General features: G+C 39.9%; 1 protein-coding gene across 1 annotated transcript in view; it reads right to left on the bottom strand.

Annotated features, from left to right (window-relative positions):
* Window positions 1-1,095: 1,095 nt before the first annotated feature.
* Window positions 1,096-26,303, bottom strand: part of NEDD1 (NEDD1 gamma-tubulin ring complex targeting factor) — a 50,562-nt gene continuing 25,354 nt past the window's right edge. The window contains exons 8-14 of the mRNA XM_065418089.1: window positions 17,771-17,902; window positions 16,278-16,325; window positions 15,688-15,917; window positions 13,698-13,854; window positions 12,146-12,302; window positions 3,377-3,443; window positions 1,096-1,206 (exon numbers count right to left, since the gene is read on the bottom strand). Of these exons, the coding sequence (XP_065274161.1) occupies window positions 1,102-1,206; window positions 3,377-3,443; window positions 12,146-12,302; window positions 13,698-13,854; window positions 15,688-15,917; window positions 16,278-16,325; window positions 17,771-17,902 (896 nt within the window). The 3' untranslated portion in view covers window positions 1,096-1,101. The remainder of the gene's footprint in view (window positions 1,207-3,376; window positions 3,444-12,145; window positions 12,303-13,697; window positions 13,855-15,687; window positions 15,918-16,277; window positions 16,326-17,770; window positions 17,903-26,303) is intronic.

Raw genomic sequence — 26,303 nt, 5'->3', positions numbered from 1 at the left:
CGGGGCCAGGATTTCACTTCAGATATTTTGCCTCACTAAGGACTGCAAGAATAGGCCTGGCAGTGTTATACTGCTGGACTAACAGTACTGGCATGACACATGCAGCCATGTTAGCTTATAGCTAAGACAAATGAATTAATTTGGTATTCAGCATGGCCAAAAGAAAGTTACAGTAGTGGTAAAGTACTACTGGTTAAGTGTGTTCACTCAGAACATTTCAAAGGCTACAAGTTATATTCAATGAAACTGGGTAAGTTATCAATATGCCATTAAATTATGTAAATATTCAGACTTACGTAAGTGAAAGGATTCTAGTTTACACAACTAAATTTTAACAAAAACTCATCCTAAAATTTAACATTTATAAGTGGGAGGAGGGAAGGGGGTGGGAGGAGCGAAGGGAGAGGAAGAATCAGTGGCGGAAGAGTAAAAACCATTAAAAAAAAACCACAAGCAAGAGGATATCACATTCATTAATATTTCCAAGACTGAACCCAAGTTTTGCTCCATATAGGAAAAGTTTTGAGTTATTTATAACTGCATGTTAATCAGATAATTACTAGTAGATTCCCTGTTTTTCCCAGCTATGCAGAAACAAAACTCCAAAATGTCATACTGAAAACAATGTTTTTTCACAAAAGTAGTCGAAATACTGAAGCTAAAAAGACTGCTGCTGACAAAAGTGTAAAATAATGCGTCAGTCTACATAGTTTTGACAGTAGGTATATATAAAAAATTCTTATGGAAAATACATTTGTCCTGTTTCCTTTTCATTTATAAAAGGCACTTCGTGGACAGCTAAAGCTCCGATAAAATACTTATCCTGTTAGCTTTCCTGTTAGACAACACATGTATTTCAAGTCAGTTTACCATAAAGATACGAACACATTCTTTACAGCGGTTATTAGTGCAGATTTATCTCTTAAAAATTTTACAGTTAAGTATTGTGTCTTATAACATTTATTTAAATGAAGAGGTTTTCTGAGTTCAAGAAAACAATACTGGTCTTCATACACGACTTCAGTGTTCGGTAGATGACATCTTGAAGGTTAAAGTACAAAATTCAAGAAATGCCAAGAAAATAAGCTCTGTGTGGATCTTTCAGAAGTGGGTCCTTAGTCTTTTGTTTTCCTCTCGTAGTCTCTCAATTTCAGCTACTAAGCTTTCATTTACAGAGTATCTTCCAAGCAAGGCATGCATTTCATTCTAGAGAAAAGAGAAAAACCCTCTCAGCAACAGCTAAAGTTTACTTTTCAAATTTTGTTCTCTGCAGTTTCCTCTTTTGAACAGATGAAAATTAATATAAATGACAACAACCTGAGAATATACTGTATCTTTTTCACAGAGAAATTAAAAAAAAAAAAACTTTTGATAAGTTACTAACATGACTTTTTTTTGTTGTATACAGCATTTCCGTCATTAATTCCTTATTCTTTAATGGATATTTTATCAAAGTACGCTTTTGTCCCAGTTTTAAGAAGGGGAATATATTTTTCAATTTCCACTAAAAGAAGAATGACCAATGCTGGATACTAAAGATTTTTTATGTAGGCCAAATAGCAGAAAAATCTTAAAATAATTTATAGATTAGCTTAATTTGAAAAACAACAACAGATTAAAGACTTTCAATTTCTTAAGGTATTTCCTTACTCCATTTCAGCATGTAAACAACCCATTCAATTACTAGCTGATTCTTCTGCTTAAACTACCAAACCACAAGCAAAAAACCCAAAGATGTTGTGTGAATTTTCTTCTCATTTTTGTTATAAAACCCAAGATTTGTAATGTTGGGTGATTTCAAATTATATTTTGCATCATAGTTTTGTTTTAATTAGTATGTTCTACAAGTTCCAGGATCTCCATCAGCACTCAGATGCTATAATTATCACAGCAACAACTAATGCAGATACAGTGTCCTATTGTAATGGTTGTTAAAAGGAAATTCTATTGCCAAGGTAACGAACAATATTTATTTAGTTTTACCCTTGTCCTTCCTCTCCTTCTCCCTCTAGTCTGTTTTTTTACTTTCATTTATTGGAGCCATATCTGTGTTAAGGCCCCAATCTTGCAATTTATTGTGCCTGTGCTGAGACCCATGGCAGTCACTGGGGCTTCATACATGCCCAGATATCTGCTCACATGAATCCGTTAGCTGGATCTAGCCTAACAGAGTAAGATCATCAGGGCTATTCTGGCACCTCAAACAAATACTCCCTTGAGCATCTAAAATAAAATAAAATAATCATCATGTGCTCCACACTCCAAGTTGCTCTTTCTGTCTTCCCACCCTGCTCCAGTATAAAGATGGCCCCACCTACACACAGTTTTCTTGTATGACACCCACTCTCACATGATCACAAGTGGAGTCTCTCCCCCATGGTTAAGGAGTTCCTTTTTGTCCATGACTCCAAACACCAGAGAAAACATTGCTGGTGTTGGCAAAAACAATCCCTTTCTTCCTCTTCAAAAGATAAGGGGGAGAGACATTGACCTCTCCAAGTTCAATCCTCCCTTCTCCCACATGAAAGGCGGCCTCAAAGTCTGATTGACCATCCTAGCCTCTGTAAAAGGGAGCCATTAAACAACAGATTAGTTTCCTTCAAACTCCAAATTGGAGAAGAAACACTGGGGAAGAGGTGAAGGCAGAGAGACATTCCCCCTCAGCCTTACCTTCCTCCCTCATTAATGGAAACATTTGTTTCCCCCTCTGCTCACAGCAAAACCAAGGCATTCAAACTAGAGGTCTGAGAGTCTCATTTCAAGTTGAGCCCATGTAAGCTCAATAAAAATATAGTTAATGTGAATTCTTTTTAGTGTTTGCACAACAGTAGTTCAGAGTCAATGGTAATCTCATGAGTGCCAGTCCAGTGCTTTCTCTCCATATGAATATGGACAAGGTAAGAAATAAATAGTTTAAGAACATAAAAAGCAAGTAATTTGATTTTGTTTTAGGATATTAAGTAGGAAGACCATCACCGTATGGAGCAGTGTTCTGTGTTATACTGTATAGTTAGCACTAGCTGAGAGCATAAAAATAGGTCTGCTTCTCCTAGCATTCAGCAGAGCCTATAAAAGGGAGGGAGAGAGAAAGAAGAGAAACCAATGATAATCAATTTCTCTTGTTGGTATCACATGTATCAAAAAGTTATTGGTTAGTTTAATTTGCCTTTTGGTAGTCTACTAGATTTCAACAGTTCATTTGTTCAGCTTGAAACAGATTAATACATATATTAATATGTAGGTGTTTCCCATCCCTTCTCTGTATGTTTTCTATTTAGGTTGTAAGGCATGCATCTAACTTTCAGTTTTATCTGTAAAGCAGCAGGCACACTTCAGCATTACTTATATACATTTTCATACTGTTCTTTGTACATACCAACTGCATATGGAATTGTTTAATCATCTCCACTTGCAAATTCACAATGTCTCGATGGCATGCTTCTCTGGAGGAATAAAGTATAAAAAGTCCCAAATGATACCTTTCTTGTCAATTCCATAAAGACATTAGTTTTCCTCTAGTCCCCAAACACACACAAAAAACACAAAACCAACTGTCTTATAACACTATGGGATATCCTGGACACAGGAGTAAGGACAATGACTATCCCCACTCCTAACTGGTGCAGAAAGACAAGTAGAATTGTAATAAATGATTCAGGATGGCTCATGTCTCTCGCTACTCCCAAGTTTCTGCAAGAACAGTTCATCTAGTGATTATATGAATCCTTGTTCATAGTCCTTGAAAAAGGATTTTAAGAGCAGAACAATACAGAACATTTGAGAGCTTGTCCTCTTTTTGCTAACAGGACCAGGAATGCCAATAGAAATACATTTTTACTTTTAATCAGTGATCCAAAGATTGGCCTTTCATCTGATGCATCATAGGTTTATCTTAGATTTGTATTGTATTTTTAGTGTTCAATTTGAATGTTAACCTTGTTGGAGGAGAAAAGCCTCCTTCAGTCACACAATACGATGCACAACAATGATGCTCAATAAATGAAAGTCATTCACCTGTAATTGGAATTAAAGAAGAAGATTTTCAGTACAGGTCCACACTTTTGGAAGGTACCTGCACACTGCATTATGGTCTGGAACAGTGATTAGGATGGGCCATAGAGACTTTGCCAAGTCCACAGCACATTTCAGGTCAAGTGATGTAAGAAGGCATGACCTCTTTGTCCTCATTTCCTAAGAATCTACAGTAAACTCCAAGAGAGTGGGGAATATGAATCTGTACTGACGATCTATTTGAAGGCCTCCTTTTACTGGCAAGTAACCCCCCCTCCCCAACCCTTCTGAGTAGTGTCAGTACAGATCTTTAACTTGAAAGGTTCTTAATCTTTGGCATTGGGCTCTATCTCCCAGCACAGAGAAGTCCCTCAAATGAGAATTTTGCACTTGGCAACCTGAGAATCTCAGTACTGGCACCTTAATGCATCCACTATTTTTAGTTTACTTGGAGGTGAAATGGATTCCGGGGAGCACTGGTGTAATTCCATCTTTCCTCTCTGAATTTCTAGTCCTTGAAGAATACTCAAAAGAGAGTCCGAGGCAACAGCCTTCCACACCATTCAACCCACCTCAACAGTCAGGATCTCTTGGCACCAAACTTTGAGGCATCCAGAGTCTGGGGTTTTGAGTAAGGGCTCACAATTTATTCTGATTTAGAATTTGTCCTAAAAACTCTTAGCCTACTCCATAAAATATGGATCAGAGCAGAGTCTCCCAATCGAGGCCCCAGCTGATGAACCTTAGGTTTGATGCAAAAAAATGTATTTTACAAATGGGCAATCCTTAAACCTAGGCTCTTTAAAGGGATCTGCCATCCATAGTGAACTGATGAGGTTCATCTTAACAAATTTCCAGAGAAACTCTTTTCTTTAATTAAAAAATTCATAGATAAAACACACAAAACAAACAACTCAGAGGATGTTACATGTAATATTGCTAATGCTTTGAAAATATGCAGTATCTTTTAGAGCCAGATTCAAAGCAGCGAGAACACACTGGCCAATTAAACATACTTTGCAGACGCTTTGCATTGTCAGAGCAGCACAAACAGCCAGCGTGTACACCCCATTTTCCCCAAACCCTCATCCTCCATAGTCCCCTGCACACATGCCGCCACCCCCCAATTTCACCTTCTGATCCCCCAAAATTCCCCTGCATGCATACAAGTATTCCCCCTGTTGAAGAGACATGAATCAATGGGTAGCTTCTGAAAGGTAGTTAGGTTATTGTAATTTTTGCCACTATTTTCATGAATGCACATTACAGGAGCAGCAGAAGAATGATCCTCTTGTTAGGAGAAATCATTCAAAGCACTGTCCTCTTTCAAAATGGCCACCTCCTCTTGTTCACAATAGAAATGATGCCAAGCTGCTCTCTGGCAACGTAGAACCCTCTGTGCTGTGAGAAAGCAAAGATTTGCACTGTGCGAAGCAAGTGGAGGCAATGGCCATCGTTTTTAAGGGCAGCCTGCAGCCTTAGTTCCATTGAAAACAATTGGAGATGGTAGCCATTTCCAAAGAGAACAGTTATTTGTGAGATTCTCTGTAGTAAAACAATTCTCAACCTTTGCTGGAAGAAACCTTCAGTCATAAAAAAAACAAACCCGGCAAAAATGGTCATTAATCCAAAAAAAAAAAAAAAAAGTCTTCTAATGCTGCATATTCACGATTTTAAGGAGAATCGACTATATAGGAAGCTTGATTCTGCATTAGTTATTAAAATCATTAAAGACAAAAGAGAGAGTGACATCAAATGCTAAATGTCTTAAAAGATCCATTTAAGTTAAAATTAACTCAAACTAATAGATTTATCTATACATTCTCAGAAAACATGTACCCAGTAAGTGCTGTAATTTTGGAGAGCATACTATGTATTTTTCATAAATAAAGACATTACGTGTAAAACATTCTACAGTCTTAAGTATGCAACAAGTGTTTCTACACAAAAAAGTCACATCATAGCAAAGCAATTGTGAGACACCAGAAAATGTTTTGAACAACAAAAAAGAGAAGAACTATTATACAATGTTGTATACATATGAGAAAGACAAAAAAACTATCACAAGAACCAACACAATTTACAACATTTCCAGTTAGAGTAAAATTGTGTGAAATTATTAATTTCCATCTATATAATTGGCCTGCAATTTTTTCGATGGAAAATAGAAACTAGTGCCACATCTCTGTTTGTATAAACAGCCTATAGAAATAATATACAATGACTTTTGAAAGAGTCACAAAATAACCTGTTTCAGAGTGGTAGCCCGGTTACTCTGCATCAGCAAAAAGAACGAGGATTACTTGTGGCACCTTAGAGACTAACAAATTTATTTGGGCATAAGCTTTCGTGGGTTAAAACCCACTTCATCAGATGCATGCAGTGGAAAATACAGTAGGAAGATATATATATATATATACACACACACACACACACACACACACACACACCTTAGACGTTAGGGAGTGCTATGTAAAAAAAAAAATTTTAAACACAAAGGATCTGTTTAAAAAAATAAAAATCAAACACAAGGCAGGGCTTATTTTCGGAGATGGGTGGCTGGAAAGAAGTGGCACTCAGTCCAAGGAGGGGGACTGTGGAGGAGAAAAAAACAAAGCCAATACAAACATAAGAATGCTGGTGCTGGCTAAAAAGAATAAGGAAGACCTGAGGTGATGCTGCACAACAAGTTTTACAAACTTGGGTCTAAGAAAATGGGAGAAAAAGTGGGGGATACAGACACTCCACCCAACAATCCAAAAATTTTGGGATGCAAAGAAAAAAAAGAACCCCATCACATCATAGTTTGGTCCCTCAATAGTCCTTCTTTGCACAGGTCTGGTTCAACTCTACCATTGATCACTCATTGATGGGAGTTCTCAGAAGAACTAAAAACCCATTGGAGTTCTGGAGGAATTAAATTAGGTGTCGTCTACACCTGAGAATTTACCAAAATAGCTATTTCAGAATAATCATTGAAGAGTTATTTTGGGATAAGTCCCCAGGTGGATACTCTTATTCTGGAATAAGAGTGCCTTCTTCCAATTTACAAAGGCACTTTCACAGTCTGGAATAAGTAGTCCCATAGGGGCTTATACCAAAATAACTATCCCAGAATAATTATTCCAAAATAGCTATTTTGGTAAATTCTCAGGTGTAGACAAGCCCCAAATGAATCCCTCCAGAACCCTGATAGGTTTTTTGTGGTTATGAGAACTCCCGGCAATGAGTGGTCTCAATCTGTAGGTACAGTTGAACCAGACCTGGACTACTGATGGACCAATTTATAATAATTATTCAGGAATAGATATTTTGGAATATTTCCAGGTGTGGCTAAATCCTTAGCTAAACTATCTGTCACAGCTAGTTTGAGCCCCTTTAGGCGTCTAAAATCACCTTCTCTCCCTTTTAACCCAGCCAGGTGTTGTTAAAACCCTACACAACTGCAGAACTTCATAAAGTTACTGGGGCAAGTCTACACTACAAAGTTTTGCCAGCATAGGTATGTGGGTTAGGGGTTTGAAAAACCACACCCCTTCCTGACATAGCTATGCTGGCAAAAACCTCTGTCCCTACACAGCTTATACTTCCAAGAGTCCTTTGGCACCCAATACAGCTTCTGTCATTCGAGGAGGTGGTTTTAGTATACTGACAAAATAACTCCTTTTGCTGGCATATATGGAGTCTACATCTACGAGGCTTTGCTGGTATAGTTGCACTGGCATAGCTGTACCAGCAAAGTCTTCGTAGCGTAGACTAGCATTTCTTCTCCTTTCTTACATGCTTTGATAAGTAGTGAAATACCTAACAATGCTCACATTTGAAGTATCACAATTGTTATCTGTGTTACCAACCACTAAAATGAATGGGGCAGTTTGCACCTCAGAGCTGTATCGGGCTCTTTGCGGGGCGGGAGGGGGAGGGAAATCGATTTAAGATACGCAACTTCAGCTACGAGAATAGCGTAGATGAAGTCGACGTATCTTAGATCGAATTTAAATTACTTATTTCGCGTCCTAGCGGCGCACCGCGGCTCCCCCGTCGACTTTGCTTCCGCCTCTTGCCGAGGTGGAGTTCAGCAGTCGACGGGAAAGCGATTGGGGATCGATTTATCGTGTCTACACTACACGCGATAAATCAATCCCCGATAGATCAATCGCTACCCGCCGATCCAGCGGGTAGTGTAGACGTACCCTTAGTCACAGTCGGCCTTGTCTAGGCTAGGACTATACTTGTCTAGGCTAGACACATTTTGGCCTTGTCTAGGCTAGGACTTGAAGGTGTGTCGTTAGCTAACAAATTCTAACTAACTGGTTTTAAACCTAGTATCAACAAGGCAAACTGCCTTTAACATGGGCTAAACTGGTTGAGTTAAAGCCTAAAGCAAGAAAGAGTAAAGGTCAGGCTGAATGTCACACCAGAAAAAAAGCTCTTCAGTTTCCCAATAGAAGACCGACCTCTTTAGATACAAACAAGGCTGGGAAACAACACTAAAAAATAAATTGTAGGGAACAATTTTCTACCAGCAGGGAAATCCATTATGTCATCTAGTGTTTCTTTTCCTCTCCATTTCCAAAATCTAGAATTCCAAGAAATGCAATGCACTGGACCCACGATACAATGAGTTAGGAGGTTTATGGCGAATGTTCCTATATTTTGAGATAAGCTATTTAAAAAGCCATTCCTTCGGCTTTTAGTGAGGCATTTTTTGTTTTCAAAAAATGAGAGAACTTTTAGTAACAGCTCCACATGCACAACAAATGGATGCCAACCAACGTTTTTCGTTTACAATACTGGCTTCATTTTGTGTAGAGCTGCACACAATACTGCAGTGCATAACTGAATTAATAGCTTTGCAGTTATTTAGATCCTGAGAAAAGCTCAAAGCATTGCTTTGAACAATTTATTTTCTTGTTAAAAAAAAATATATATATTGTGATTTGCTCAATAAATTTCCACCAAAAGATAAAAGCAGAAGTGAAGGCAAAGTATAAGATACTGAGACCTATTTAATGGTTTTTTATAACACCTGACCTATCATATTAAAATTAATGCTCCAGTGATCTCTATTTGAGTGCATTGTTTCAAAAATGTTAAGATGGCAACAAACTTTCCCACTCTAACTTGAGCCATATCAAACCTGATTTAACTGCAACTGAAGTCCATAGCAGCCTTTCCATTGATTTGAATACGAGTTGGATTGTGCCCCGGGGGGGGGGGGGGGGAGGGGGAAATCTCCCAAAATAGTTAGTACCCAAAGCAGAAACTCCTATTTCTAGAGAAGGGAGAAGCAACAGAAGACACCACAAAATCTACCAAGGAACTCATCATGCAGATCTAAACTTACTCAAAAAGCATGTAGCTTACCAATCCTGCAAACGTATGTAAAATTTATTCATATGAGTAGTCCCCATTATGGCATCAACCTATTGAAATCAATAGGACTACTCACATGAATAAAGTTACGCACAAGCTTACAAGTTTGCAGTATTGGGACCATTGATACTTCAGTGATAGGAGATACAGAAACTAGGACTGTCGATTAATCGCAGTTAACTCACGCGATTAACACAAAAAAAATATTGCGATTAATCGCAGTTTTAATCGCACTGTTAAACAATAGAATACCAATTTAAATTTATTAAACATTTTGGATGTTTTTCTACATTTTCATATATACTGTATTGTGTTGTAATTGAAATTAAAGTGTATATTATTCTTGATTATCATTTTTGCTGTGCAAATATTTGTAAACAAAAGAAATTGTACTTTTCAATTCACCTCATACAAGTGCTGTAGTGCAATCTCTCTCATGAAAGTGCAACTTACAAACAGATTTTGTTACATAACTGCACTCAGAAACAAAATAATATAAAACGTAAAACTTCAGAACCTAAAAGTCCACTCAGTCCTACTTTTTGTTCAGCCAATCGCTAAGATAAACTTGTTTATATTTACAAGAGATAATGCTGCCCTCTTCTTATTTACAATGTCACCAAAAAGTGAGAACAGGTATTTGTATGGCACTTTTGTAGCCAGCATTGCAAGGTATTTACATGGTAGATATGCTAAACATTTGTATGCCCCTTCATGCTTTGGCCACCATTCCAGAAGACATGCTTCCATGCGGACGACGCTTGTTAAAAAAATAATGCGTTAATTAAATTTGTGACTGAACTCCTTGGGGGAGAATTGTATGTCTCCTGCTCTTGTTACCCACATTCTGCCATATATTTCATGTTATAGCAGTCTCGGATGATGACCCAGCACATGTTGTTCATTTTAAGAACACTCTCACTGCAGATTTCACAAAACACAAAGAAGGCACCAATGTGAGATTTCTAAGTATAGCTACAGCACTCGACCCAAAGTTTAAGAATCAGAAGTGCCTTCCAAAAATCTGAGAGGGACTGGGTGTGGAGCATGCTTTCAGAAGTCTTAAAAGAGCAACACTCCGATGCGGAAACTACAGAACCCAAACCACCAAAAAAGAAAATCAACCTTCTGCTGGTGGCATCTGACACAGATAATAAAAATGAACGTGCTTCGGTCCACACTGGTTTGGATTGTTATCGAGCAAAACCCATAATCTGCATTGACGCCTGTGGGGTTGTCGGGCATCTGTCGAAAAGGGACCCTGGCGGCTCCGGTCAGCACTGCCGACTGGGCCATTAAAAGTCCAGTTGGCGGTGCTAAGGCAGGCTAGTCCCTACCTGTCCTGGATCTGTGCTGCGCCCCGGAAGCGGCCAGCAGGTCCAGCTCCTAGGCGGGGGCTCAGCGTGCTGCCCCCACCCCGAGCACCAGCTCCACACTCCCATTGGCCAGAAACCGCAGCCAATGGGAGCTGTGGGGGCAGTGCTTGCGGGCGAGAGCAGCACGCGGAGCCTCCTGACCCCCCCACCTAGGAGTCGGATCTGCTGGCTACTTTCCGAGAGCAGCGCGGAGCTGCCTTAGCCTCACTGTGCTGCTGACCAGGAGTCACCTGAGGTAAGCCCGCGTCCCAACCCCGAGCCCCAATCCCAGCTCTGAGGGCCCCTAAACCTGGAGTCCCCTCCTGCACCCCAAACTCCTGATCCACAGCCCCACCCCACAGCCAGCACCCGCAGCCGGAGCCCTCGCCCCCTCCTGCACCCCAACTCCCTGCCTCAAACCGCAGCCCCCTTCCACACTGCAAATCCCTCACCCTACCCCCCCAGCCTGGACCCACCTCCCGCACCCCAACCCCCTTGCCCAGTGAAAGTGAGTGAGGGGGAGACCGAGCCACCAAGGGAGGGAGAATGTAGTGAGCGGGGAGCAGGGCCTCAGGGAAAGGGCATGGCTAAGGTGTTCGGTTGTGTGTGATTAGAAAGTTGGCAACCCTAGATGCTTGACCCCTGGAATGGTGGGTGAAGCATGAAGGAACATACAAATCTTTAGCACATCTGACATGTAAATATCTTGTGACGCCAGCTACAACAGTGCCACGAGAATGCTTGTTCTTACTTTCAGGTGACATTGTAAACAAGAAGCCGGCAGCATTAACTCCTGCAAAAGTAAACAAACTTGTTTGTCTTAGCGATTGGCTGAACAAGGAGGACTGAGTGGACTTGCAGGCTCTAAAATTTTACATTGTTTTATTTTTGAATGCAGTTTTTTTGTACATAATTCTTTTCATGATAAAGAGATTGAACTACAGTACTTGTATTAGGTGAACTGAAAAAATACTATTTCTTTTGTTTTTTTACAGTGCAAATATTTGTAATCAAAAATAAATATAAAGTGAGCACTTGTATTCTGTGTTGTAATTGAAATCAATCCATTTGAAAATGTAGAAAACATCCAAAAATATTTAAATAAATGGTATTCTATTATTGTTTAACAGCGCGATTAATCACAATTAATTTTTTTCATCGCTTGACAGTCCTAACAGAAACCCTAATATTAGTTAAACAGGTTGATGATCAATGGAAATATCTACAGCATGTTTACCGTACTTTAGTTGAAAAGCTGAATTCTGATTATACAAAATTGAATGATTTGTTTTGCCATCCAGAGTTTGTATTAAACACTTCATATAAAGTTACAAAATTCAATTGAAAAAAAAAAAAAAATCAAGTCAATGAAATATTCCAAACATTGCATGAACATACTTTACCTGAAATCATCCAGCGTTTCCTGTATCATATTTTGAATGAAATGAATTTGAACGGATGTCAATGGTGCATTTGGTCTATTACTTCCAATGGTGTCTACTATTTTTTCAGATAATGAACTGGCAACTCCCGCAGTGACAGAGGAAGTTATCTTTGGACCTATAGAAGAAAAAATGAAGCATATTAGAGTGAATATGGAGAAGGAGACTAAGAGAAAACTTCTGTTACTCCACAAGGCATCTGTCTTGAGAGATAGATCATAAACTAAACAAGTCAACAACGTAATACTGTTGCAAAAAACAAAAAAAAGCAAACATTCTGGGATATATTAGCAGGAGTGTTGTAAGCAAGACATGAGAAGTAGTTCTACTCTACTCAGCACTGAAAAGGCCTCAACTGGAGTACTGTGTCCAGTTCTGGGCATCACACTTCAGGAAAGATGTGGATAAACAGGAAAAAGTCCAGAGGAGGGCAAACAAAAATGAGTAAAGGTCTAGAAAACATGACCTTTGAGGAAAGACCAAAAAAAAAAAAAAAAAAAATCCCCTGGGTTTGTTTAATCTGGAGAAGACTGAAGGGGGACATGATAACAGTCTTCAAGTACGTATAAGGTTGTTATATAGAGGAGAGTGATAAATTGTTCTCCTTATCCACTGAGGATAGGAAAAGAAGCAATGATCTTAAATTACAAGAAGGGAGATTTACGTTCGACATTAGGAAAACTGTCAGGGTAGTTAAGTACTGGAACAAATTACCTAGGGAGGTTGTGAAATCTCCATCACTGAAGGTTTTTAAGAACAGGTTAGACAAAACAACCAACCGGGGTGCTCCAGATAATACTTAGTCCTGCCTCTGTGCAGGGTACTGGATTAGATAATCTATGGGGGTCCTTCCAGCTCTATATTTCTATGATTCTATGTTTTTGAATATTTTACCCATAAGATTAAGTGACTTGAGAGCCTAAGGGCCAGATCTACAAAAGTACTAATGATGTGGCTAGGTGCTTAGTGGGATTTACATAACCACTTGAGATATATGTCTAATTCAAGCACTTTGGAAAATCCTACCAAGTACCTACCTGCATCTTTAACCAGCTAAATACCTTTGTAGATCTGGCCTTTAGGCTCCCAAGTCATTTGGGAGTGTTTACACAGACACTTAGTTTGCTGCAAGCTGAAGTGTAAGTCTGCCACACACTAAAAGTTCCCTAGTGCACTTTCAGCTACCCGACTTTGAAAAGGGAGTAGATCAAAATGCATGAGGGAACTTTAAGTGCATGGCAGCAGGGTCCACAAAGAGACACTTAATGTTCAGCAGGTTATATTTACATCCAAGCGTTCATTTAGACAAGCCCTTCGATGCTTTTGATTATTTTATCCTACATCTAAGCAGCTCAAGTTATATTTAGTACACTATAAAAAAAAAAAAATTCCTCACAGTTACTTGCCCTTTAATTCAGTTTTAATGCTAAAGTCACTTCTGTGACAGTTTTCACATTAGGTATCGTAACACACAATAACCACTTGTAAAACCAGACAACTTCCACACACTTACTTGCTGAGGTAGTACCATTTACTGGTGAATCGGACATCAAGAGTGCCTGAATATTCTTCCCTAGCCTCTCATTTGCTTCCGGAGTCTTGATTACAGTGGGCAAAAGTGGAGTATTTGAATTTCCAGACTCAGCATTCGATGAGCTCAATTTTGAAAGCTTGTAAGTCAAATTAAAAACAGTAATAATTGTAACACTTCAGTTGTACTTAATGACGGTTTACATTTTAAGATCTACATTGCCTCATGTACTTTTGTGTTTGGAAAGCTGGAACAAATAGGTCTAGCTAGAAAACAATGATTCCATTTCCCCCAAAATTTTGAGATTTTGGAATTTGCTTTTGTTCCGCATCAGAACAAAACAGAGACCTTTTGACATTTTTCACAGAAATGAGGGCACCAATCCCAGAATACCCATTAGTCTAGCGGTTAGGGAACTCCCCTGGGATGTAGGAGACCTGCTCCAAATCAGGAGTGCCCTACAAATCAGATTACACAGATAGTCCTCTCTGAAATGTTCCTAACAAAGTTTCTGTGGAGAAAAATTGTTTTACTGAGTTGGCATTTTTTAACAAAGAAGTGTTTAGACAAAAAATTTCCAACCAACTCTAGTGACTAATGCAAACTAAAATTTAAATACAAATATTTACAGCATATCTTTGAAGCTGACCTCAAAAACTTGGCTTTGCATTAGTATTAGAATGGTAAAACCCAGTATCTACTTACTATTGTAGAAGGAAACAGACACTATTCATGACTAATGCAGTATTTTCCTTTCAGCAGAAAAAATATGGCAGATTAATTAGTTCTCTTTTTAAGAGAGTAGAACTATCTCCTCTAGCCAGTAGCAAGCAAAGCCATATGTTCTGGTAATGGTGCTACAGGTCCCACATGAGCCACAATTGGAGAAAAACAGGGAGTCAGCAATACAAGAAAAGCCAAAAGAACCTTCAGACTCAACAGTGCCCTTGGAGGTAGTTTGGCCACACAGTTCTTGGGCTCATGTGTTTATTCCCTTTCCGGGGTAGTGCCAAGACCTCTGGCACTGAAGACCTCTCAGTTTCTTACCTTTGTTCATGAGGACATGCCTGAAACATCCTCAGATAGAGAACCTGCTTGAAACTCAGCGGACTGTGCCCAAAAGTCTTGTGCTGCAACAGACTTTTCCAAAGTGAAGGAAAATCCTGACATTGAGGGAAAACTTGCTATGGCTTGTTCCAATGGAAGATGATGTTTGGCAGGTGCTGGCTTAGTACCATATCTCTATTATCTGGGTAGATCCTGGCACTAACAGAGGACCCATAACAACAACAGATTCTTGAGACACAAAGATCAGCCTCATAACCAACTCATACTCAAAGCTGCCTACAGAAAGAAAAGAACTGGAATGACGTGGGCCTTTTGTAAATTCAGCTGTAAAGGTTCAGTGCTGCAAGCATTGCTTTCCAGAGAGTTCCTGAATCTCAACAGCAACAGAGGTGGAAGCAGATTTTATAAAGAGGAGTAAACAAAGACCACCTCAAAAGAAATGACACTTTCCCCTTTCTAGGTCCTATGAGTTTTGTGGAAAATGTTTTCTAAGTCAAGAAATAATAGCTCCCAACTATTCAGAAATTAAAAATATTCTGCATGGTAGTATAGCTGGTCTTCATTGGTTTCAATGTATTATAATGTCAAGGACTTTTTAAAAAAGGATGTAAACTCATATATCATGTTGCTCAAGACCACAAGAGACTCCTCAAAAGTGATTCATTGTAAGTCAGACATTTAAAGAGATCAAGAATCAGAATGGTCTAAACTGGAGTAAGACAGAGACACTGTAAGGTTATTGTGACATCTAAGGGTTATTTTGCAGTCCTTTTAGTACACATTTCCTGGAACAATTTTTGGCAAATTCCAAATAAAAGTATTTATTGCAGGTAAAAGGCAACAGGCAGACACTTAAAAACAAAACAAAGAACAATCACTTAGGAGAGGAATTAGCATAGAGTACCTGTTTCAAGGGTTCTCTAGATTCTTGTTTTCCAATATCTATTTTTGTAGCTTCAGCATCTTGATTTGGATGCTCATCTTCTTCTTTAATAGGAGAGCCCACAAATGCATGTAATGGGCTAGAACGTGTCCCTTGCATGCAAGCACCTACTGTGTTTCTTTTTATGGGAAACACAGTGTTGAATTGGGGAAGGAAATCCAAACCAGGAAAGTAGGGCTGAAAATCCAAACCTGAAAGGGAAAGAGAAAACAAAAGGCTTTTCTGGCTTACACTGAAGTATTCATTAACACATAAACAAGCAAACATGGAGAGAAAACCCATATCCTGCAGTACTGATTACCTACAGGAATGCTTTTCTTAAAACAGTTATGATTTGCTGTTACACAGCACACCCAAAATTATACATATTGGGCCCTGACATTATTATGTCCATTTTATACCAGTGCAGTTCCACTGATGTTTGACTGCATGGATGGTTTGGTTTCAATGGAATCATATCAGCATAAAACTGGCGTTAATGCCTTGGCTAACCAGGCTTGTTTTGTTTTTAGCCTTGACAGTAAACAGAAATGTACTGCAAAAACGCTTACCATCTCCTTTTCCTGGAAGATCTTCATTTGTTTTGTAAACTGCAACATCTACAAAATATTGACAAAAATAAAAGTTAATTTAAAACGTGTGTAGATTGAATCTGTGTCCGTATTCTACATCAACACAGTAGTTTAATAATAAGCAATTAACATAACTATGAAACAGGAACAGCTTCTGTATTCTGGACTCCTGCTTCTGCATTCTGGACTCTTGCACTCATACATAGAGCACTGTACGGATACAAAGTTTGTATCTGCATCCGATCCGCAGAAATGGTCCACAGATAAAGGCAGATATCCACAGACTTGCAGGGCTCTAGATACAATTTGTATCCGCATCTGATCTGTGATCCACAAAAAGGGTCTGCAGATATCCGCAGATTTGTAGGGCTCTACTTATACAGATTCATGACTTCCAATAGGATTGCACACAGGTGCAGAGATCCACATTAGTGCATGTGCTTTCAGGATCAGAGCCCAAAGATGAAAGCAGACGCACTACTCTAACTTCCCCATCAACATAAGCTCCTAGAAATCAATAAAAATAATACCTCTGATTGTTTTCTTATTAATTTGCCTTCTGGATATTTGAGCGCCATGTTAGTCTATTTCATACTTTTGTTTCTAATACGTTTTAAAAATACGTATCATAGGGAAAGAGTCTGAGGTGCAACCAGGATCCCAGAACTTTGGGAAAACTTGGATCTGGACTGTGCACCATAGGCCCATCTCGGACAATAAGTATTCAAATGACCACAGTGGCAGTATTTTTATTGACACTCAACACTGATATTTTCTTACAGCCAACTCTTGCATTTTTACAAATGTTCTGATGAAAGTTTGTTGTCTGCCTACTTAAAAAAAAAAAAAAAAATCGTAGTTTTCCAAAGCCTGCAAAAAGATAGGATCCTGTGCAATATGTGCAAAACTAAAAGCATTAAGCTTTCTGAGCCTTGTTGTAAGGAGAAGTACTGCACAAGATGATGCCAGACAGAGCACACAGCAAGAATTCATCTGCATTGTGACAGGTTTCAGTGGTAGCCGTGTTAGTCTGTATCAGCAAAAAAAACGAGGCGCCCTTGTGGCACCTTAGAGACTAACAAATTTATTTGGGCATGAGCTTTCGTGGGCTAGAACCCACTTCATCAGATGTATGAAGTAAAAAATACAGGAGCAGGTACCTTCTTGTCAACTGTCTGTAATGAGCCACTCTCCTACCACTTCAAAAGTTCTTTTTCCTCCCTTGGTATCCTGCTGTTAATTGATTTATCTCGTTAGACTGACCTAACACTTGGTAAAGCACCCCCATCCTTTCATGTATTTATATCTGCTCCTGTATTTTTTACTTCATACATCTGATTAAGTGGGTTCTAGCCCACGAAAGCTTATGCCCAAATATATTTGTTAGTCTCTAAGGTGCCACAAGGACTCCTAGTTTTTTTTTTCCATCTGCATTGTAACGAATCTTACAAGTTTCAATATTAACAACTTACCATCTCTGACTGGAGAGAACATGTCACCCAAACTATCTCGTCCCAGATCATCAAAGTTAGTCATATTGGCACTCTTCCCATGATCTGTTTCTTTAGATAGAATTACATCCATGCTGCCGCTACGAGGAAAACCTTAAGATGACAACAACATTCTATTAGGGACTTACTGTTTCATTACATCAAATAAAAAAATTTAAAAAAGACTCTGCTTGCTTTACAAAATCTCTAACTGAACATCAATCCAAGCAGTTTCCCTAACAAAAGGCAAAACAAAGTTTGCTATACTTTTATTTTACGGTCTTGTAGCAATTCTAATTAGAAAACCAACTCTTTGTCTGTACATTCCTTCATGTGAGAGAGTTACCTCATTAACAGCCTCCAGTCACACACGTGAAAGAAAAATATAGGTTTACTTTTTCCTTGTATACAAGGAGTCTTGTTAATGGAGACAAATGCTCAAACTAAGTTTTTCAGGTAACACTACAAAATGTATTGTTTACTTGATGGATGCAGTCAGGATTAATGGAAATTGGTAAAAAAAAAAAAAAAAAAAAAAACCAACACCCCACTCCCCAAAAAGTAAAGTACTTTTATAAGCTTGGAGGAGAAAAGTCACCTATCAATATTATCCAGCAATAAAAGCAGTCTCTGCTTAAAATATACAGTTGTTAAATGTTCAATTTAAAATTATATATAAATATATGCATGTGTATCTTCAAGCTGCTTCCCCCCCAACCCCCCAAAGCTCTAAAACTAGTGTTTAGAAAATGAGCAGTTAGGTCTCCCTAGCCTTTGTTTGCCAGAAGCTGGGAATGGGCGACAGGGGCCCATCAGATCACTTGATGATTATCTGTTCTGTTCATTCCCTCTGGGGCACCTGGCATTGGCCACTGTCGGAAGACAGGATACTGGGCTAGACAGACCTTTGGTCTGACCCAGTATGGCTGTTCTTATGTCATCTTAAAGTTTAACCAAAAAAAATCTCAATTGAAAATTCTACAAGAATGAAGAAGAAATGAAAGATACAGACATAAAAGAAAGGATTAATAACTATTCTTGATGTCACGTCTATTCTAAAGGTGGTCATTTTTCACTGGAAGTAAAAAGGTGGATATTCCAAGATTGATCCAACTCAGACTTTATAGAGTTACAGATGGGCTAAGCCGGTCAGCCTCTACATCTCTTTTAAACCTAGAAAAGCAGCACAGAAAAACAAAGCTAAATATAACTTTAGATCACTTGCAGTAATATAAAGGTTGTCTGTCCATAATGGCTTGGGAACTGATCTTTATTGATTTCTAGCTCTATGAGGAGCTCCCACAGGTATACACATCTTAAAAACTCCAGTTACTGCACAAGGGGAGTAACTTCTCCTTCTACAAGTAGCATCCCTATGTGTGCTCCACTTCAGGTAACTCCCAAGCAGTATCCCTTGATGGAGATGGATGTAACACTGAAGACTGCATTGCCAACCACTTTATTTGCTTTAGAAGAATGAATCAGAGCATAATGTTTGGAAAAAGGTATGTATTGAGGTCCAGGTTATGGCTCTGAAACTTCAGTGACCAGAATATTGTTAAATGAAAGCCACAGAAGTAGATTGGGACCTTGTGGAATGGGCTATCACCCTAGAAGGAGACTGAACATTGTCATAATAAGAGATAATTCATCCTGAAGACTCTCAAAGTGTATCTCTGGGTGTAACTGCAGATCTTCTGAATCTGTAAGCAACTGACAAAAAGAGTCTAGGAGACTTCCTGAAATGCTTGGTTCTATCTAAATAGAACGCCAGTGTCCTTCTGACATCTAAAGAACGTAAGGCTGCTTCCTTTCTGGTCCAGTTTTCTTTCAAAAGTCATGCCAGGTGAAAACCTAGTTAATATGGAATTCAGAAGAAACTTTAGGTAGAAATCTAGGATATGGTCGTAATGAAACTTTGTTCCTGAAGAACCTGGTGAGTGGGGGGGTCTGCCTTCAGAACACCCATTTCTCCAACCCTTCAGGAAGAAGTGATGGCTACCAGGAAGTTTGACTTCATAGAAAGGTGGAGTAGTGCACAGGTAGCCAGAAGAAGTGCAAAAGGGGGCTTCATTAGACAGTTAAGGACCAAGTCCCCACCCCATACCAGGGTGGGTTCCTTGATCTGCATAAAAAAGATTCAGCAGTCCTTTGAGGAATGTTGTCATCGTGAAGTGAGCAAAAACTGAAAAACCTCCATGGACAAATGAAAGGCTGTCATAGCCACCAAGTGAACCATGACGGAAACATGACAAGATCTGATTTTTTATTTATTTATTTATTTCAACAGATAGTCAAGGACAGCAGAAAGGGAAGAGTAAACAGAAAAAGTCTGTCATCAGACACAGGAATGGTGAAATCTCTTCCACTTCTGAAGGTAAGCAGTTTTCATAGATGTCTTTCTGCTGTACTTCTGTTGAAGAGGAAGTCTCTATCCCCAAGAATCACCAAGGAGCTGGGCTGAAGAGAGCAGCCAGAGTCCTAGCATAGCACATAGGGAACAGGTGAACAAGAAGAGAGGCAAATCAGGTAAGGGTACCAGACCTGTCTGGGCCAAGTTGGTACAACTAAAATGACACTGTCTTTTTCTTGCTCTATGAGCACTCTCAGAAGCAATGGTATTGAAGGATATGTGCAGTCGTTCACATAATAAGGATGACCTCACACACACACACACACACACACACACACACACAAAAAAGGGGGACCCAGACTTCCTTTCAAACAAAAGTTCCTGTCCTTTTTGTTGAGGGTGGTAGAAAACAGATCCACTTCTCCGACACTGCATGTTAGAAAGACACAATGGAGAGTTCTCGAGTCCAGTTCCCTCTTGTAATCTTGGGAGAAATGCCTGCTGAGATTGTCAACTCTGGTGTTTTGTATGCCTGGTAGTAAGATGTTGACATCAGGATGTGACTGCTTGTGTGCCAGTTCCACAGCTTTATGGCTTCAGCCCAAAGACAAGGGGACCTCACTTCCCCACTGATGTAAAACAAGCGGGGCACATTGTTATGATTTTGATGGACTTGCTCCTGATTAGAGGAAGGAAGTAGATACAGGCATTCCTGACTACTCTCAGTTCCAGAATGTTAATGTGTAGAAAAGATTCTTGGGCAGACCACTTGCCCTCACTTAGTAAGATCCCTTAGGTGCACTTCCCATCCCAGAAGGGATGCATCTGATGTTATACTGACAGTGGGAGGAAATGGGAAGAATGGGACTCCTGCACAGACTTTAGAGGGGTCCTTCCATCCACTGAGTTCAATTCATTGTGAGGGAATCATAGGCGCTTGTCTAGACTGTATGTTCAGAATATAGACTGTTTGAGCCATCCTTGAAAGGAGTGAAGGCATAATCTGGTATAGTGTATTACAAAAATACATGCTGCCATAAGAACTAACATAGGAAGACAATTTCTTGCTGAAGTCTGGGGACCTACTTGCAGCTTGGAAATTAGGTTTGTTAGAGTTATAAATCTGTCCCTCAGAAGATAAGCTCTGGCTGTTATGGAATTCAAAGAAGCCCCTATGAAATCTATTTGCCAAACCAGAGTCAAGGTGGACTTGTCAATACTGAGTTGAAATCCTAATCTATGGAAGACAGACATTATCAGATGGATGGCAGAGACACTGAGTTTTGTTGTACGACTGTCCCTTCAGCAACCAACCAAAGTAAGGGAAGACTATTATTCCCAGATAATGCAAATGAGCAGTTACCACTGCTATGATGTTTGAGGACACTCTTAGAGCAGAGGAAAGATCAAAAGGGAGTACTTCATACTGAAAGAGACTGGCTGACTAGAAAGCGAAGAAGCCTCCTGTCAGAGGGGTGAATTGCAACATGGAAGTACACATCCTGAAGACTGAGGGCCAAGAATCAATTCCCACAATCTAACAATGGACTTATAGCTGAAAGAGTCACCATCCTGAATTTTTGTGATTTCATGAAGGTGTTTAGGAGCCAAAGAGCTAATATTGGTCTCCATCCTCTGTTCTTTTATGGGACCAGAATAAAAACTTGGAATTCAAACCTTTCCCTCTGTGCTTGGCTGAAACTGCTTCTATGGCCCCTACACATAGGAGAGAGTTGACTTCCTGCCTCAGCAGGTGCTTGTGAGAAGGGTCCCTGAAAAGGGATGGGGAAGGTGAGGATGGAGGTGAACTGAATGGAATAACTCAGTGGTATGGCTTCCAAAACCCACTTGCTGGATATGATTTGGTCCCAGGCTGGTTGGAAATGGAAGAATCAGTTTTCAAAGGGAGGGAGGCAGATAGGAATCTTCAGCTGCACCATCCTATTGGGGGGGGGGGGGGGAAATGTTCTGTGCCCTTAACCAAATCATCAACATTGATGTTTGGAGGACAAGGACTGCTAGGTGGTGAAGGTTACAATAGTCACAGTGGGTAGTCTCTTCTTTTGATAGCTAGGTTTCTTTTAGGTGGTTCGGTGGATCTATGGGAGAAAGCGTATTGAACCAGATGAGCTCTCTATGCCAAGTACAACCTACTAAATCTCTCTTACTTACTGAGCATGGCCCTGGAATCTTTTCAAGTGAGAAGAGATTCATTTGAGGACTCAGAAAAGAGCTTAAGCTCACAGAAAGGAAGATCCACTACAGTATTTTGGACCTCCCTAGAAATGCTAAACAGTCGTAGCCAGATGTTCTATGCATAACGACTGCAGTAGAGATGGAGTGAGTGTGTTCTACTGGGAGGTGATCAATACAATTGTTGAATTGATCATAATTGATGTAGTCGTATTTTGCCATCAGGGCTTGGTAATTAACAGGCTGGAATTGTAGAGTCACTGACAAGTAGCTCAAGTCCAAATAGGTCAAGACGCTTTTGTTCCTTGACACAGTGTGTTGACTTCATCTGATGTTGTGTGTTATGCTCACTGACAGCTTCCATAACCAAAGAATTCAGTGGAGGGTGGGTAAATGAATACGAATTCTGAATTTTTCACCAGTATGCAATATTTTTTGTCCTCCCATTTGCAAGCAGGTATGCAGTGGCTGGAGTTTGCCAGATGGTTTTGTTAGGGTCCAGTTTTGTTTCATTCACTGGTAGAGCCTCTCTGCCAGAAGTTGATGTACATAAAAAGTCAAAAAACATATGTTGGGACTCCTGGACCTCTTCTGGCAGAATCTATAAGGATTCAGAAATACATTTAATCAATTCCTAAAACTGCTTAAAGTATTCAGCAAGAGAAGGTGGAAGTAGCACTATGGCCTTGTTTGATGAGGTTGATGAAATATTAATTTGCAATGTCACCTCCTTGTCTGCTCTAGCTTCCTGGTCTTCAAAAGACTCCTCCTGAGGCTTTTAAGGAGGGAGGAGAGGGCAGAGTCTCCCTCAACCATCTCCATGGGAGGAGCTGGGAGGCTTTAAGAACTGGTGATAGCAGACAGCCCAGAGGTTCCAGTATGGCCACTGAGGTTGACCATAAGGCAAAGGAGGGAGGATGCAATGTTGGTCATGCAGGTAAAGAGGGGCATAAGATTATCTGTCCTCAGATTTCCCTGCAGGATAGAAAGATGGAGGAATGTCTCATGTAGAGCAGTCAGAGGATCCCTATACAGAGATTGGGGAGTCTGAGGAATCATCCTTGATTTAGTCCAAAGGTGGAGAGGACACCTGAAGCAAATGCAACTGTCTGTTTCAATCGGTACTGGAGATCTATGAGATACCGGTGAAAGATAGTGTCTTGGAGACCAAGTGGATCTTGGTGCAGACAAACACCTGGAACCCATTAACAAGAGGGATTATGGCTTGTCTTATGTGACCAAGGCTCTAGAATATCTAAATTCTTGCACTACCAAGTGTAAATGAGCCAAAATAGATAAAGGCTCTGCAGAAATCGGTGTCGGTACCAAGAGAATTACCTGCTTCTGTGATCCCAACTTGGAAGATGGGGCAGATACCGACGGCACTGACATTTGAGACACATTCCTGTTAGATGAAACTGGTACCAAGGATAAGGATAGCCTCTCTTCTACGGGTATCAACATCTGGGATACCCATATACCAGCATCGAAGAGTCTGAAGATGGCACAAGCTTCTGTGAAGTAGAGTGCTTGGAGCCTCTGCTAGGTCTATCATGCTTTAATAGTACCTGGGTTGGTTTCAGTACCAAGGTATGACTGGTACCATGGTGTTTTGAAGAACTGGAAGTCTTCAAAGAACTTCCAGTACCAGAGTAGTTTGGAGTCTTCATGGAACACCTTTTGGAACTGGAGGTCTCTGGAGCACACAGTCTCTGATATGACCGGACTCTTTTCGATGAAGGCTCTCTACTAGGAGAACTAGAACTTCTTTTCTTAGGAGCCTGGGGGTACCTTCTGCAGTCTTTTCTGTCAAGAATCGACCAAGAAATGGAGGTCAACAGGGCAGTAAAGAGTACTCGGATGCCGATGTACAGAGAGATTCCCTGGGCCTGAGGCTGGTCACAAAGCCTATTCCCATCATTAGGAGCTGAAACTTGATTTAATCTGTTATTCCTCAATCTGTTGTTAAAAGAGGTGCATATCTTGCACTCTGCAGATTATGTGAGTATCTCCTAAAGAGTGGATTCACCAACAGTGTCGGTCACTAACCAGGATGGATTCCCAGCAGAAGAGCCAACATTTTAATCATGAGGATCCCAGAGCACCCCAGCAAAAAAACCAAAACCAAACAAACAAAAACAAAAACACCTCACCCCGCCACCGAAGCTCCCCTGGTGAGGGAGGAAATATTTTACAGGTGGGTTCTGTATAATAACTACCATACCAAGCAAACTGAAATATACTAAAACTAACTGGTTAAAACAAAAACAGTAATGCTAAACTAGAGACTAAGCAAGATGCAGGCACACTAGATGCTCCATCTCAGGCCAAGGGGAATTGAGAAGGAATAGAGGGCAGCTTGCCCAGGTAACTCTCTATATATCTTTGGACCACAGCACAAGGAGGACTAGAGCGCAAGTGCAGGCCAAACAAGCACTCCAAACAAAAATTTCCAATCAAAGGCACATGGGTGCATGCGCATCTGAAGGGAATGCCCATAGGGACATTATGTGAAGGAGGAGACATTTACAATTTTGATCCCATCTTAATCCCTTCAAACAGGTCTCTTTCTGTCCTGGCTGAAGTTCCCATTGCAAATCATCCTTGGTTTTGTTTTTTTGGGGAGAGGGTTGGGCTGCAAACGTTAAGACTTGGATCAAAAGAAAACACATCCTCCGTAGAATGGGAAGCCCACTTTTGGGAAATGAGTTTACAGACTGAATTAGGAGTGTCTTGAGCTTTTGAATTCCATACCCCTATTCCACTAATTATTAGTGCCTAGAGCCGGCCCATCCTGGACACTGAATGAAGCTGGGGTCCTGTGGAAAAAATAGTATTGATCATGTAATTAAAAGGGGCAAATTAATGTTGGATTGAAACCTCAATTCTGGCATTTCCAAACTTTTGAGTACTTGACACTGAAATTTTTTTAGTGTTCTTTTAACTTTTTTGTGTGTAATTGCCTGTTTCCAAAAAAGCAAACTGAAAAACAGGAATTCCATCATGTGGCATCATAATGATATCCACATGGTCGGCAGCAGGCTTGGAACCTTTATATCTACCATACAGACCTCTGCCAGCCCTGCCTATAATTAGCTACTCAATATACAAGCAGACCTTTCCACACCAAACAGAAAAGCTTGACGTGATGGACCTTGCAAAGGAAATTAAAACCAATAGCAAAAAGTTGTTTAGACATACAAATAAAAAGAAAACAAGGAAAAAGGAAATGAAACTGCTAAGCACTGAGGATGGGGTGGAGATTAAAGATAATCTAGGCATGACTCAACACCTAAACAAATACTTTGCCTTAGTTTTTAAATAAGGGCAATGAAGAGTTTAAGGGTAGTGACAAGGTGGCTAATGGAAACGAGGATATGGAAGTAGAAATGACCACATTCAAGGTGAAAGTCAAATTCAAAAAGCTTAATGGGACCAATTGGGGGACCTGGATAATCTCCATCCAAGAATATTAAAGGAACTGGCACATGAAATTGTAAATCCAATAGCAGGGATTTTTCATGAATCCATAAACTGGGCTGTCATACCCCATGACTGGAGAATTGCTAATATACTACACTTATTTTTAAGAAAAGGGGAGGGGGGTGGAAAAGGATCCAGAAAACTACAGGCCGGTTAGTTTGACATCAATTGTATGTAAAGTCTTGGAACAAATTCTGAAAGAGAGTAATTAAAGACAGAGCTAAACGATAATTGGGATAAAATACAACATGGTTTTATAAAAGGTAGATCATGCCAGGCCAACCTGATCTCTTTCTCTGAGAAGATAAGATTTTCTAGACAAAGGAAATGCAGTAAATCTAATCTACCTGAATTTCAGTAAAGCACCTGATGCAGTTCCACATGGGAAATTATTAGTTAAATTGGAAAAGATGGAGATTAATATGACAACCGAAAGGTGGGTAAGGAACTGGTTAAAGAGGAGACTATAGCAGGTCATACTGAAAG

The sequence above is a fragment of the Emys orbicularis genome, chromosome 1 (genome assembly GCF_028017835.1).
Source record: "Emys orbicularis isolate rEmyOrb1 chromosome 1, rEmyOrb1.hap1, whole genome shotgun sequence".
Taxonomy (NCBI): Eukaryota; Metazoa; Chordata; order Testudines; family Emydidae; genus Emys; species Emys orbicularis.
The sequence above is the reverse complement of the archived record's forward strand: the minus strand, read 5'-3'. Positions and strand labels throughout refer to the sequence as shown.